Source organism: Taudactylus pleione, unplaced genomic scaffold (assembly GCF_031769625.1).
Source record: "Taudactylus pleione unplaced genomic scaffold, aTauple2 ptg000044l, whole genome shotgun sequence".
Taxonomy (NCBI): Eukaryota; Metazoa; Chordata; class Amphibia; order Anura; family Myobatrachidae; genus Taudactylus; species Taudactylus pleione.
Window position 1 is genome coordinate 1,577,362 of NW_028284446.1, and position 16,504 is coordinate 1,593,865.

The 16,504-nt window shown below is 43.4% G+C and overlaps 1 protein-coding gene across 1 annotated transcript in view; it reads right to left on the minus strand.

Moving 5' to 3' along the window:
* The window catches only part of LOC148537732 (protein kinase C delta type-like), a 65,514-nt gene that overhangs the window by 22,066 nt on the left and 26,944 nt on the right, over nucleotides 1–16,504 (minus strand). Inside the window, exons 6-8 of the mRNA XM_088460392.1 lie at nucleotides 13,434–13,572; nucleotides 6,884–7,027; nucleotides 2,745–2,873 (exon numbers count right to left, since the gene is read on the minus strand). Of these exons, the coding sequence (XP_088316518.1) occupies nucleotides 2,745–2,873; nucleotides 6,884–7,027; nucleotides 13,434–13,572 (412 nt within the window). The remainder of the gene's footprint in view (nucleotides 1–2,744; nucleotides 2,874–6,883; nucleotides 7,028–13,433; nucleotides 13,573–16,504) is intronic.

Here is a 16,504-nt window from a genome sequence, read left to right on the forward strand (position 1 = left end):
AAGTAGAATCTGATTGGTTGCTATGTGCAACATCTCCACTTCTAAAAATCCGCACTCTAGTAAATATACCCCAAGTTGTCTATATAAAACTAATGGTGTGTACACACTGGGCATTCAGGAAAGACAGTATGATTATGACATCGTCATCGTACAGTCGTTCCTGATCCCCTGTAGTGCCTACACTGAACGATCAGTCATTCATTGTAGGCTCCCTCATCACTGAACATGCACAATCTGTCGGTATTGACAGATTGTGCTGCATGTTCAGGCGACGGACAATGTTGGAAATGACCAGCGGGAGTGCAAATGGCTGGTCATTTCCGTCATTATAGTGCACAATTTTTGCCCGATTACTGAGCAATTGCACGACTACGATGTCGTAATCGTGCAATCGCTCAGTAATATCGCCCAGTGTGTACGCACCATTAAGGAAGTGGCATAAATGTTGCACCAAGAACTGTCACTCAGACCATATATAACAGTATTGCAGTAGATGTGAGATTGCTCTGTTGTAACTAAAGGTGTTGGTCTACTCCATGCTCTCAGGAGAAGTCTATGTAACCTGGAAGTGCACCTTGATGTTCATAGAGGAGAATTAATTTCTAGAGGATAACTATGGAAAAGAGTAAACTGAGCTTTAAAGTCCAACCTCCAACCACTTTATTTACACCCATTTATTAAAATAAATAATTAGTTTCCTTCGTAAAATACTGTATTATGTATGGCGCCACGTGGTAGTAACGCTAGGAATCCCTTTCTCCACTGATGTGCCATATGAAGGCTAAGAGGAGCCTCAATAACAGTGTAGGATGAGACCCAAAAACCATCAGCTGGTGCAATGGTCACATCTTTTTATACAGCAGCAATGGCCCCTTAGCTCAGCAAGAAATGTACCATGTCCACCCCTTTACCACAGTGCCAGATTATAACTCTGAGGGCTCCATTTATTAACATTATTTTTAACACACCTATGACACTCCATAACACACCCATGACTCTCCATAACACACCTGTGACACTCCATAACACACCCATGACTCTCCATAACACACCTGTGACACTCCATAACACATCCATGACTCTCCATAACACACCTATGACACTCCATAACACACCCATGACTCCATAACACACCCATGACTCTCCATAACACACCTGTGACACTCCATAACACATCTATGACTCTCCATTACACACCTGTGACACTCCATAACACACCTGTGACTCTCCATTACACACCTGTGACTCTCCATTACACACCTGTGACTCTCCATTACACACCCAGGACACTCCATAACACGCCTGTGACTCTCCATAACACGCCTGTGATTCTCCATAACACGCCTGTGACTCTCCATTACACACCCATGAGACAGCGTTTTTTGTTATCACTTCAGGCCATCTCCCGGTAACCGCCCAGGAATGCCTATGGCTTTCCGACGCCAGCTCAAATGGATGCGATACAATATGCAACAGCGACTCAAACCCTAAGTCCTGTCTACTTCTGAGGTGGACGCAGTGTCAATGTTTGCACAGTTGAGTGATTATTTGGTACTGAGCATGCACAAATAGCCCTAGAAACCCCTATGACACATGCGTACTAGTGTCCCCTGGCAGAAAGAAAACTCATATATATATGTGACTTGTCAGACATTTTTATGTAGACCTGACCACAAAAATATCTTATTTTCCATTTATAGTTGTGTAAAAGCAGACATGATTTTGTCATAAAGAGGACAGCCCAGTGGCACATTGGTCAGCATTGCTGCCTCACAGTGCTGGGGTCATGAGCTGAATTCGCCCCATTTGTGTGGCGTTTGCATTAACTCCAGTATTTGAGTGGGTTTTCTCAAGGTACCCCAGGTACCTCCAATACTCCAAAAACATACTGGCAGGATAACTGACCACCGACCCAAGTGTGTGTGTTGCAGAGCCGGATTAAGGGGGATGCACAGGCTGGGGGGTCCCTTTTGTGTGATCGTACATAAGTACCTGATCCCTGTGTCCAAAATGTTGCTGTTTATGGCCCCCAGACTTAAGTGCCCTGGGGTCCCCAATGCCTTAATCCAGCTCTGGTATGTTTGTGTTATGGAATTTACACTGTAAGATCCAATGAGGCAGGGAATTATGTGAGTGACAACTGTTATCTATATAGTTCTGCATACCTGGTGGCATTATATAACTAAACAAGGGATGTAGTTACCATCTCGGTGCTCGAGATGCCAGCACTCAGCAATCGTGATCTCGACACCAGAATCCCAACCGCCGGCATCCCGACAGTAAGTATTAGGGTTAAGGAGAGGGTAAGGTTTAGGGTTAGACACTAGTGGGAGGGTTAGGCTGCAGGGGGGAGGGTTAGGGTTATGCTGTAGGAGGAAGGGTTGGCTGCAGGGGGAGGGTAAGGCTGCTGGGTGGAGGGTTAGGGATTAGGCTGTGGGAGGAAGGGTTAGGCTGCGGGGGGGAGGGTTAGGGTTAGGCTGTGGGAAAGGTGGGATAGGGTTAGTACACTTATCTAATTGGGTCGGTATTCTGACCGCCAGCATCCCGACCACCGGGATCCCATATCCAAAGCGTAAGCAATAATAATAAATGTTAATAATAGGTTGAGTGACAGCTGGAACATACATGCACATGTGCACATCTCCTTAGCTCCATGTGTCTGACATGTATGCATTATCTGCTGACCAGCATTTAGTGACAGGCTGTCCAGTAGCTCATGGAACTTCTGTATGTACTATACTTACTGGTGCAGGTATGTATGGGGGTGCGGTGCTAAGGGCTTCAATGGCGACCCAGTCGATTGGCTGATAGAAGGGATGGTGGCGTATGTTACCATTAACTCCGAGTCGTCTGGCTGGATCTTTATGGAGGAGCTGAAATACATAATTTGCAATTAATGACTTATACAGCACAGTAGCTCAATACAATAATTGAGAAACATTTCTAATGCCCGGCACAGAGTAATATAAAGTGATTTGTCCATGGTCACAGCATGTTATATAGTGTTCCCTCTAGCTCCGGCGGCAGGCAGAGCGCCGGAGCTAGAGAGGGCAATCTTGTGCGCGCACCGAAGGCGCGCGCGTGCCAGAAAAGGGGGCGTGGTTATGAAAAGGGGGCGTGTCTATAATACGCGTCCACTTTTCGTCATACTTGGGGGCGTGCCCGGCGCTTACGGACATGCTGGGCAGCCCCCAAGCGCTGCAGAAAGGGAGAATAGATGCCGGGCGCATGCGCCCAGCGTCTATTCTCCGGCGGTGACCGGGTCACCGCATGTTTGTCCAACCACAGGACACTGCGTCCCGCGGGTGAGAACGGCTCCCGCAGGCTGTTAGGGCAGGGCGCACTTTGCCCTCCTCCTGGAGGGCAGGGTGCTTTTTGCCCTCCAGAAGGAGGGCAGGGCGCCGCGCCCCGCTAAAACAGCCCAGCGGGAACGCTATTATACTGAGATTCTATCTGGGGTTGCAGTATCATTCCCCATTCCAAGAACATTTACCCACCAAGCCATTTCTTCTCATATTGGCCCTAATTTGGATTTATCTGTGTAACAATGGGAGGTCAGTATGGGTGTTTCTATAATGGGTGCAGGGTGTACAGTGAGCACTGGCCCCTGGGTGTAACAATGGGTGGTCAGTATGGGTGTTTCTATAATGGGTGCAGGGTGTACAGCGAGCACTGGTCCCTGGGTGTAACAATGGGTGGTCAGTATGGGTGTTTCTATAATGGGTGCAGGGTGTACAGTGAGTACTGGTCCCTGGGTGTAACAATGGGTGGTCAGTATGGGTGTTTCTATAATGGGTGCAGGGTGTACAGTGAGCACTGGCCCCTGGGTGTAACAATGGGTGGTCAGTATGGGTGTTTCTATAATGGGTGCAGGGTGTACAGCGAGCACTGGTCCCTGGGTGTAACAATGGGAGGTCAGTATGGGTGTTTCTATAATGGGTGCAGGGTGCACAGTGTGCACTGGCCCCTGGGTGTAACAATGGGTGGTCAGTATGGGTGTTTCTATAATGGGTGCAGGGTGTACAGTGAGCACTGGCCCCTGGGTGTAATAATAGGTGGTCAGTATGGGTGTTTCTATATTGGGTGCAGAGTGTACAGCGAGTACTGGCCCCTGGGTGTAACAATGGGTGGTCAGTATGGGTGTTTCTATAATGGGTGCAGGGTGTACAGTGAGTACTGGTCCCTGGGTGTAACAATGGGAGGTCAGTATGGGTGTTTCTATAATGGGTGCAGGGTATACAGTGAACACTGACCCATGGGAGCCTCACATCGCACACTCTGCACCCATACAGTATACTACCCTTTCTGGCATCGGGCTCACAGAAATCACTGGGAATAAGGTGCTGCTGCAATTTTCCTGAAGATCTGCACATGTGCAGTAGAGAAATCACTGGGAATATGGCACCATCACTGTGTTCCCAGACTCCTGCATTCGCACAGTAGACACTGGCACAGTCCCAGAGGCTACTCTGCAAATGCGCCGGATAGAGAGGGGAGGAGCCATACGGAGTCAGCACATGGGCCCCTCCTCTCTTACACCACTCCTGGTGCTCAGGTTTTTTGGAAATGAGAGTATTATTTCTATACTTCTTATTAAACAAAGCACATGAATTATAAGCAGCATGATGGTGTACTATGCCAGGTGGGCACTGCCAGAGCTTTTCTATGACCTCACCTGTGATCACTAGAAGTATATTTATTGGGCTATGTAAGAACCATACCTGCAATTATCTGTAATGTTTCCAATTGTCTCACTATACAAAAGTCTTCCATTACTTATGTAATAATTGTATTTCTGATTGCAGAGAAAACAGTTGGATGATGCAGGTAGCTGTGTATGTTTTGCACTGAAATGCACTTTATATTTATTAAGTATAATTTATCAAATGAGAAAAACCATATCTCAATGGAAAACACCCATTACGATTTTCTACCTAGCTATCAATAGTGACAACATAGCTAATTGCAGCGGTAGCCCTCGCCAGAAAAAAAGTAAATATCACTATATATTGCATCATATCGATGCGAAATACAGTGATATTTAGAAGCCATTCATGTATACTTACCTCTTTGGCGTCTTTGGGCGCTGTCCGGCCCCTCCGCGATCCCTGTATACAGTGAGAATACAGATATATAGGGAGCCTGATATGCCTGCTTCTCACTGCGCCCCGGTGTCTGAGAGCAGCAGGTCACGTCACAACTGCTGAAAATGATGCTGGGAAAAGCAGGAGGAGCCAGTGCTGGGTGCCGGACTGTTCGGCTTGCGGTACAGATTACGCCATCCTCAGATGGTGAATTTGTACCGCAGGAGAGGAACTGAACGCTAAGCTTTCCGTTCCTTTATGAATTGCATTCATCCATGGAACAGGAATAACCTTCTCTATAGTAACTTGCTCCATAAATTGCACGAAGCAGAGAAGAGCCCTGATTTCAGCTAAAAAACTTCTGTGCTTTATGAATAGACCCCTGACTCATTATAGTACACCGGCAGTTGCCTGGGATGCAAGACTTAACAAGGAGGCAGGAGGAAGCTGTCTGGCCTCCCCTACCCTCCCCTGATCTCATGTTAATGGCTCATGGACATTTACATTATATTCTATACTAGCTGAGATACCGTTGCCTGGGTTGAAGTTTGGACCCTGAAGAAACCTGCAGCCTTCATTTTGTTACATTGTCCTCACCTATAATTTGCAAATTAAGAGTAAATTACAGTGCAGGAAGGTGTATTCTCATACCCTTTGGAATGGGGTATATCAGGAGCAGACTGACTTAAGGCAGGAATCCACTTATAGATATACAAACGAGTGCACGACATTACAATCGTGCGCTCGTTTATATATCTAGTGATGTGCCTAGGCTGAATGTTAACTCATTCACTCCAAGCAGATCCCTCATCCCCGCACATGCTGAACTTGACGAGATTGTCAGGTTGACCAGCATGTACGGGTGATGTCGGAAGAGACCAGCGGGCACACGCATCTCTGGCGATTTGCAAGCGATTGCACGATAACAACGTCGGTATCGTGCAATCGCTTGGTTAAATCGCTAAGTAGATCCCCCCCTTTACAGAACAGAAATCAGTATAGCTTTCTTCCAAAATCACTCGAGTTACAGATATCACTGCAGAACAGAGGGGGACGGATATGCTTTCACAGCTGCTAACATGCTAGCATCTATGATAATTGTAATATGGTAAAGCAGTAGGAGGTGTTATGCCTACTGAATGCATTACTTATCCGAGCTGCATTCAAGGACACAGCATCAGATCATCAGCAATCCCTTCAGCCAGCTGAGTGACCATGAAATCATGCAAGCTGGCCCCCACAGATGAGTAAAAGAGGCCAGGAAATCTCTGTCAGCCGATGGATATCTTGGCCTCCCCACTCCCCCAAAACGGCGGTAACACGCCTCCATTTTGGGAAACGGAGGCTGTCACTGCCCGCTCCCCAGAATCACTACTACTGAACTGCTGTGGGATTGCAGAACCATACTGCACAATCGCAGTATGTGTTAGGCGCATGCGCAGATTCCTGATAATCAGGAATCTATGTGATCTCTGTCACTGCGTCCGCAGCTGAATCACCCCCTGAAATCACTGTGCAGATCAACATTGAATACCATGTCTAGCAGGGCTGCCATTAGGGGGGAATGCCAGGACTGTAAAAAATCTAATCTTGGTCAAACTACACCATCATGCCAAATTTGGTGAAGCTAGGTACAAAACTCTGGCTCTGCATAAAGGAAAAACAGACAGGCACACTTTCTTGCTTATTATATAGATGTGTATCTATCATTTCCCTCTTGCTGTGTACAACATCATATAAAGTTATCTATTAAAATCACATAATTGACAGTAATAATGTATAAATGTAATCTTATTTACCTGTTCAATGATGTCTTTGACCGCAGTGCCTGATGCAGAAAGCCTTTTGGGATTGCATGTAAGACTTCCAGTAATCATTTGAGTTAAAATAACTCCAAATGAATACCAGTCAGCACTGGCATTATACTCCTCACCAGAACGCACCTACCAGAAGAGAGATATTCATTATCAGGCTGTTACCAATCATTTTTCCATTTTAGCTTTTTTTAATTGACCAAGTCCATCGCTCTGTATAATATGTGTTTATGTGGAGACAGAACACACAAAAGTAGAATCATAATACAATGTAATGTGCCAATTCAGGACACTGATGTGTGGATTTGTGTAGTCTTGTAATCATATTGGCATGTGCTATGTTTCCTGGGGAATACTGCATGTATATTAAATAGAGATGTGCGGTTCGGTTTTACTCGGATTTACTTGGATATGTTCGGTTCTCAAAAACGGCATCATATTGGCTACCTGGCTCTCACGTTTTTTGGACAGCCATTGAGAGAAATCCAATCTAATCCAAACTTGCGCTAATTTGGCGAAAAGAACCGAGTAAAACCAAACCCGCACATCTCTAATATTAACCTAGTATTACAATAATTATTAAGAAACGTATTTCATTATTAGTTGTGAAATTTGGACATTTCACTGACCTGGAATATTAGACAGTGGCGCCCCTGCCTGTTGTGACACCCGGTGCGGGTAGGGGTGGGCGGGCTTGTAGTGTGCGCGGCAAAGCCGTGGTCTGGCAAGGGGGGGCATGGCCTCTGAGTGGGGCGTGGCCTCATGACCCAAACCCGGGGTGTCGGCGAAGCGGACTGCCCCAGTCTGTTTTGCAGTGCCGGCTCCGTCACTGTGTCAGGAGTCGAGTGGTGCACGTAATGCTACAGTGCAGCACACAGCTCCTGTCAGTGAGAAGGAGATGGCACTTTGGTGTCACCCCTCGGCTACCTTGCTCGACATTTCTTACTATTTAATTAGTGACATCACAAGACCTAACATTACAAATCACTTCATGATGATTGCCATGCTAAAAAGCTAAATAAATAAAAATACCCCTCCCACCCGCTCAAAATATGTAACCAGCACCAGTGCTATAGCCAGTGCTTGGTGCTGCTAAAGCAGGGGAACTGGGCATGGGGACTAGCTCTCTCCAGTGCTGGGTAACCAGTGGTATTGTAAATAGAAAACTTTATTAACATGTCTGAACCAGAAGTCTCACTAAGGATCCCTGATAACGAGTAATGTCATACTTGTCTACTTTGAAAGCTCTGTCTCTGGGAGAAGCAGGGAGAGGAGACACAGCTGACCAAATGCTACAAGTCGCGAGTCCGTGGGGAGGGGGCGGAGATAAAATTAAAAGATCGTGTCATTTTAGCCCCGTCCTCTTCCTACGGACCAGCGATTCCCGCTATACTGTCCACTTCACTAGGAACTGGGCGGCATGTGGGAGATCCGGCCACTCTTCCAGGGGTGCGGGGCACTATCTGAAAAATCATGAGCCTCCCGCACCCTGTGGGAAAGTAGGTAAGTATGGATATTGTGGCTAAATCCTCCATTAAGGGATGAAAGTTACAACCTGCTATTCCCTTGTATGTGAGATCTAGAAGGGCTCATCATCCTTTCCTCTTCTAGTTACTCTTTCGCCTTAATATCTAAAATCTATAAACTGTAATATGTCACATGCCAGGGAATTTATCCTGGCTTATATTTTGACTCCATGCTTTTGCTTGCATCTAAATACAAACAGGGACTATTTGGTATTACGTAACCACTTAACTGACGAATTCTCTCTCCAAAAACCGCTCCGAAATTGTCGGGTTTTTTATGAGTGAATTAGATCAGGAACAGCTTTTTAAAAGTAATCCAACACGATTTTCTAAAAAAAAATATTTTTTAAAGCTCTGTATACCATAAAAATGGCAATTTTTATGCTATATAGTACAGTTGGCCATCGATAGAAACATCGATTGTGACCACAGCTACCGATGTTTCCTTAACATCGGTTGGGGGCTGCCATCTATATACGTGTATATATATATATATATAAATATATATACATGCATATATATATACGTGCACATATATATATATATATATATATATATATACATGCATATATATATATATATGTGCATATGTGCATATATATATATATATATATATATACATATATATATATATATATATACACCCACATATATATATATATATATATATAAATATATATATATATACACAGATATATATATATATATACAGATAGAACAAATGTAGGTGTCACTCTCCGGTCTTGGTAATAATCCACAAAGGCAACTATGTCACATCTCACCTTATATACACCTGTATTCCCCCCTAGGACGCGCGTGTCCAGCCCCGTTCAGCGCGGCTTCCGGCTACTGCTCAGGCATTGGCGCTCACCGATGACGTTACCGCAGCCGTCGCGTTGCCTAGGGAACCGTGCACGCTCAGTCCGTGTACAAAAATCACATTTCATGTGAGATATCTCCTTATTTAAACAGTGAATAATAAACAAATAAGTGCACTAAAAACTACAGCTAATTCCTATTTGGATATATAGATGCTTGATCCTAAACTAGATAACTACTTAAGGTAATAGTTATTACTAATGCATATGTCAAAACAAACGTTATAGACAACAATTTTCTCACTGTACTTAATAAATGGAGCTAACTGATCCCAAATATCACATATTCTGTATCATTTGAATAATTAGTCTTAAAAATAGACACCTTCTATTTTACAATTATTAATCCCCAACATACTGGGACTGCAATCAAAGGGAATATTTAGTCCCATATCTGCCTCAAATGAATGCTGAAAAAGCCAACTGCTCATTGAGACCCTTAGGTTTGGTGGTATCTAGTAGATATATCCATTTAGTTTCTAGTCTTAACGAGGCTTTATGTCGATCGCCACCCCTGGGGTTTTCAGGTATGTGGTCTATGACCATATGTCTTAAATTAGCCATATTATGCTTTTTTTCACAAAAGTGTCTGGCCACTGGTTGTTCCCGACATTTTTCCATTAATTGCCATTCTAATGGCTGACCTATGTAGTGCCATCCGTTCTTTAAAAGTACGGATGGTCTTACCCACATAGCACAGCCCGCATGGGCACTTAATCAGATATGCTACAAATGAGCTTGAACAGGTAAGTGGGTATTTTATTGGAAATTTGCGTCCTGTGTGGGGATGCGTGAAAAATGTGCCCGTAATCATATGTCCACATGTCATGCAGCCCATACATTTGTAACAACCTCCGCTTTTCTTTTGTATGTTAGGCAATTTATTCTTCAACTCTGTAATGTCTGTAATGTCAGATTTGACTATTAAGTCTCTAAGGTTCCTATTCCTTTTTAAACACGGACGTATCATTGTGTGTTTAAGGCCTTTAAGGTCCTTATCATTTTGCACAATGGGCCTACAATTGGCAGATTTAACAACGATTTCTGCTGACGTTGGGTTGCCGTGCTGAACAAGTGTGCTTTCGATCTAATGACACTGGTAATAGAAGAATCAGCACGTGAATTAACCCTTTGTAAATCAAAGATCAAGGAGTATGAAGAACTACACTTGAGTGCTCTTATTAATAACACCTCTAACCCATGGATGGATAAACTGACTCAACAATTAGCCATCTATAAAAAAGATCTTGTCAACTTTAAGAAACAGAAACTTGAAAAAGTCAATAAAGACTACAGTGAACATCGAGTATACAGATGGCTCGATGGTGGTAATCCACGCACCCCACACAGGACGCAAATTTCCAATAAAATACCCACTTACCTGTTCAAGCTCATTTGTAGTATATCTGATTAAGTGCCCATGCGGGCTGTGCTATGTGGGTAAGACCATCCGTACTTTTAAAGAACGGATGGCACTACATAGGTCAGCCATTAGAATGGCAATTAATGGAAAAATGTCGGAACAACCAGTGGCCAGACACTTTTGTGAAAAAAAGCATAATATGGCTAATTTAAGACATATGGTCATAGACCACATACCTGAAAACCCCAGGGGTGGCGATCGACATAAAGCCTCGTTAAGACTAGAAACTAAATGGATATATCTACTAGATACCACCAAACCTAAGGGTCTCAATGAGCAGTTGGCTTTTTCAGCATTCATTTGAGGCAGATATGGGACTAAATATTCCCTTTGATTGCAGTCCCAGTATGTTGGGGATTAATAATTGTAAAATAGAAGGTGTCTATTTTTAAGACTAATTATTCAAATGATACAGAATATGTGATATTTGGGATCAGTTAGCTCCATTTATTAAGTGCAGTGAGAAAATTGTTGTCTATAACGTTTGTTTTGACATATGCATTAGTAATAACTATTACCTTAAGTAGTTATCTAGTTTAGGATCAAGCATCTATATATCCAAATAGGAATTAGCTGTAGTTTTTAGTGCACTTATTTGTTTATTATTCACTGTTTAAATAAGGAGATATCTCACATGAAATGTGATTTTTGTACACGGACTGAGCGTGCACGGTTCCCTAGGCAGCGCGACGGCTGCGGTAACGTCATCGGTGAGCGCCGATGCCTGAGCAGTAGCCGGAAGCCGCGCTGAACGGGGCTGGACACGCGCGTCCTAGGGGGGAATACAGGTGTATATAAGGTGAGATGTATGTGTTTGTATTTGTCCTGATGACGAGTTTTACAATAAACTCGAAACGTTGACATGTGACATAGTTGCCTTTGTGGATTATTACCAAGACCGGAGAGTGACACCTACATTTGTTCTATCTACTACTCAGTGAGCACCACGGCAAGTTAACCTGGATAAGGAGTGCCTACACCTTGGAAATTGTATATATATACAGATATATATAATATATATACGCAGATATATTTATACAGATATATATATATATACTTATATATATATATATATATACAGATATATATATATACATAAATACATATATTATGGCCAGGGCTCTGATTTATTCATGGGGTCATGGGGGTGGGGTTATCGTCAGTGGGGAAGAGGCTGCTGATAGAGGGGGTGGAGTGAGGGAAGGACAGCGCTGACAGCGCTACCTTCCCTGCCCAGCGGCTGCTGCTAGCCGGAGTTGGAGGGAGAGAAGGACAGCGCTGTTAGCGCTGCCTTCTCTGCCCTGTCAGCAGCCGCTGGGCTGCTGCTCTCCGGAGGAGGGCGAGAAGGACAGCGCTATCAGCGCTGCCTTCCCTGCCCAGTCAGCAGCCGCCAGGCTGCTGCTAACTGCTGGAGGAGGGAGAGAAGGACAGCGCTGTCTTTTCTACCCTGTCCTCTCGGTAGCCGCCGGGGGGAGGTGGGTTCGCCGGCGCTGGGTTGGCCACGGGGAGGGGCAAAGTGTGCAAGAGGGACCTGGAGGTCCCTCTGTGATTGGCGGCTGCTAGAAAATGATTTTCCAGCAGCCGCCCATAGAGCTTTTCTGACTGGTCGTATCAGACACGACCATGTCAGGGAAAGCCCAGTCTGGTATGGTCGTATCTGATACGACCATGCCAGGCAAGTGGTTAAACTGTTTATTTTTTTTAATTTTGGAACTTATTGAAAGTTGGCAAATAAAAAAGCAAAATAATATAAAAATAATACATGAATAAGGGCCTGATTAATTACGAATCGCAACTGCGATTACGCATGCAATCGGCTGATTGTTGCGATCTGTGCATGCGTATGCATTGAAGTGCGCGTATGCAAACTAGCCACTGCGTCGGGACTGCGATCACAGAGACCAGGCAGACCCATCGCAGAGTGATTGACAGGAAGTGCCTTTGTGGGTGGTGATGGGGGGGTGGTTGGTGAAACGCAGGTGTGCCTGTGCGTTCCAACACGGTTGCAGGGACGTGCATAATTATCCACTATAATGCCATACTCACATTGAGTACTCAGTGGGTGCAATGAGGTTATCCCTCAGGCATATGCATGACTCTCCCATGACACTGGCTTCCACCCAGTTATCACCCAGATACACTCATTCTTGTATGGAGAGAAATGGCCGACATCCATAAGATACAAAATCACCCATAAATACGAAAAGATGTATTTGTGTACTACAGTGCATGCCCAGTTTGCTCAATTTGGCTAGATGCGGCCACATATGGGGTTACATGTAACTTATGCTGGGTACACACTGAGATGACGGGTCAGTGAACAAACCGATCTGCCATCAGAGCTGCCGATTGGTAACCTATACACACTTACCAATCAGCAGCTCACCATATCTGAGCTGCCATCACAATTAGACAGGCATTTAAATCTGCCCATCCAGTTGAGATGTCAGTGTTTGCGGTCCTTGGTGCAACTGAATGTCGGCTGCAGGGCTGACCTGATATGTCTGTGAAATACATCGTCCACCGACATATCGGGTGCAGACAGCTGCCGATGCACTCGTGATATATCATTTGTCAATCGAACAGAACAATATATCGAAAAGTGTGTGCCCAGCATCAGAATCAGTGTGTAGTTACTGTACAGTGTGTAGTAAACGTGTGTAGTTACTGTACATCAGTAACCATTAGGAAACCCATGTGCACCTCACCTCAGGAGCGATGTAGCCACGTGTCCCAACACAGCCAGTGGCTCTCCGGTCTCCGTGCATGTTCTCAATAGCGAGACCGAAGTCGGCGATCTTGATATTGCCCGTTTCAGCCACTAAGATGTTCTCTGGCTTGAGGTCTCTGTGAAGAAAATAAAATCTTTGTATGCACTATGCTTTCATACAATTTATTTTGATACATAGAATGAAATCACACTTTATATGTGTATTGTCAAAATATTTGTAATGTTTAATGTATAGTATGTTTAGAAGCAAGGATAGTTATACTTGGGTACAGGTGACTTAATTAGTACCTCAGTTCTTTTGATTTAACCATCTGTGCTCAGGTATGAATATCACTAAAACCAGGACTGTTAGTGTGACTTAAGGGCTAAGGTTGGGAATCACTGGTCTAGAGTGTCGGCACCTATTGTATTCAGTTTTAGGTTAGTGTCCATGTGATCCCACTATTTCATGTACATTGGTATGTATTCAGCAGCATTCAATGTTATTTTAATAGGTAGAGCCCTACTTATACCATTAACCTTTACAATGCTAATTTGTGTGGATACTGCATGAATAATTACTGATATTGACATTTCAATATAAGCAGCCCATAAAGTGCCAAACTAGGCTCATCAGTGAAGGGGTTTAACCACTTGCCTGGCACGGTCGTATCAGATACGACCATACCAGACAGGGCTTTCCCTGACATGGTCGTATCTGCTACGACCAGTCAGAAACACACAGTGGGCGGCTTGCTGGAAGTTAACTTCCAGCAGCCGCCCACCTCAGAGGTACCTGCTGGTCCCTCTACACCTGTGCCTCCTCCTCCTTTGTGTCCTGATCACTGCTGGCCACAGTGATCGGGCAATATATGAACAGTTATAATATATATATACATATATATGTGTGTGTGTGTGTGAGCGTGTATATATACATATATATATATGCGCATATATATATGTTTATACATAAGTATATGTATATATACATATGTGTGTGTATATATAAATGTATATATATGTGTATATGTCTATATGTGTATATATATATATATATATAAAGTGTGTGCATATGTCTATATGTGAGTGTGTGTGTGTGTATATATATATATATATATATTTATATATATGTATATATATGGAGAAATAGTGAAATATACAGCGACAGTGCAATAAATATATAAATAAAAACAATCTATTCCATGTTTATACAGACATAGTGGTATAGACAAACAATAAGAAGACAATATGAACACACAGAATGAGTAAAAATATATAGAAATGAAATTGATCCTTTATATATTTTGACTCATTCTGTTTGTTCATATTGTCTTCTGTGTGTCTATACCACTATGTCTGTATAAACATGGAATAGATTGTTTTTATTTATATATTTATTGCACTTGCACTTTAATTATTAGAGACGCCTGTCGCTGTATTTTTCACTATTTCCCCATTCTTATATAGGACTTACGCCCTAGGTCCTTCTCACTGGTATTTAGCTGACACCTTATGGTAGAGCGTCCTGTCATATATATTGTTGAATTGAAATCACTTACATTAACTTTATTTAATACACATATTTTATTAATATCCTGTTATTAGCCATCACATTGTTCTATATATATATATATATATATATATATATATATATATATATATATAAATCCACAATAGGCAGCACTCCCACCTTGAATAGATAATGCTCCGGTGCCCTCCTAGGTATCCCGCAAACGATCCACCACATCAGAACAGGAAGGCGGCACTCGGAAATCAGTCACCGGACTCAGGCAGAATAATGCTTCAACGTTTCGAGACCATTTATTATCTCGTCTTCAGGATATACAATACATACAAACACTGACCTTAAATACCCTCCTCGTGCAACGCCGGTCCGTTCCCGCGGCTGATGGCGCCTACATACTGACGTCATTAAGCCGCGAGCACAGCCAGCTGATACAAATACAAATTACAATGTAACACATAGCGACCACACTGACAAACATAAATACCATCCCTATAAAAACATCAATATAACTGACAATCCCAATATCGATTAATACAGCAATATCCATCACATTACCAGACCCGGATTTAAAGTGCTATCCTCTATACAAACCCTATTTATTTTATATTGATCATTCCCATCATCCTAAATATACAACAAATTATCATAAAAATAACAGCAATCAATACTCATACTCTATGCCATAACCGTCTAATAATACCAGCGGATCCTATTACAGAAAGCAATTTAACCCCCTATTTTCATTCAACCCCCTGGGGGACATAGTTCCCTAGCAGATAATCCACTGTGCTTCACAGCAAAGTAGCTTACGCGACCTGTCACCTCGTCTAATGGATTCCGGTATATGATCTATGATGATATAACGTAGAGTAGCGACACCATGTCTTAGGCCAAAAAGTGCCGTGCTACGGGTTGATCGCTAGTACCTTTATCAAACGCCTGTTTAATCGATGTACGGTGCATGGCCATTCTTTCTCGCAAGGTTCGCTCGGTCTTCCCTACATAACCTAACCCACAAGGGCAGGTTATGAGGTATACCACGTACCGTGTAAGACAACTCACCCTATGCCTAATTACCATCTCTTTACCACTGTGGGGATGCTTAAAGGTAGTACCCGTCTGCATATATCTACAGGTTAAACACCCTAAGCACTTATAGCAACCCTTCTTAGCTCTCAAGAAACCTGACTGCTCACTTTGTTCTAGATGCATTCCAGTAATATCACGTCTCATCACCCTATCTTTAATCGTCTGTCTCCTCGTATAACACGGCATAATATCCACTTCTTTTCAAATTTAGGATCTCAAACAGACAAATCTCAGGTGCACAACTCCAAATTATTACTAATATATATATAAATGCAATAAAATTTTGCAATCAATAGAGGTTTTTAGCATAATCATGGCCAAGGTTATGGGCCTACCCACCATATCCAGGTAACCTCTTTCAGGTAGGTCCCTAACATACTAGGGTTCAAATCCAGAGCGCAGGACCCCCCAAAACCGGCCCAGCCAAGCCGCCCCAGGGCACCACCATAGTA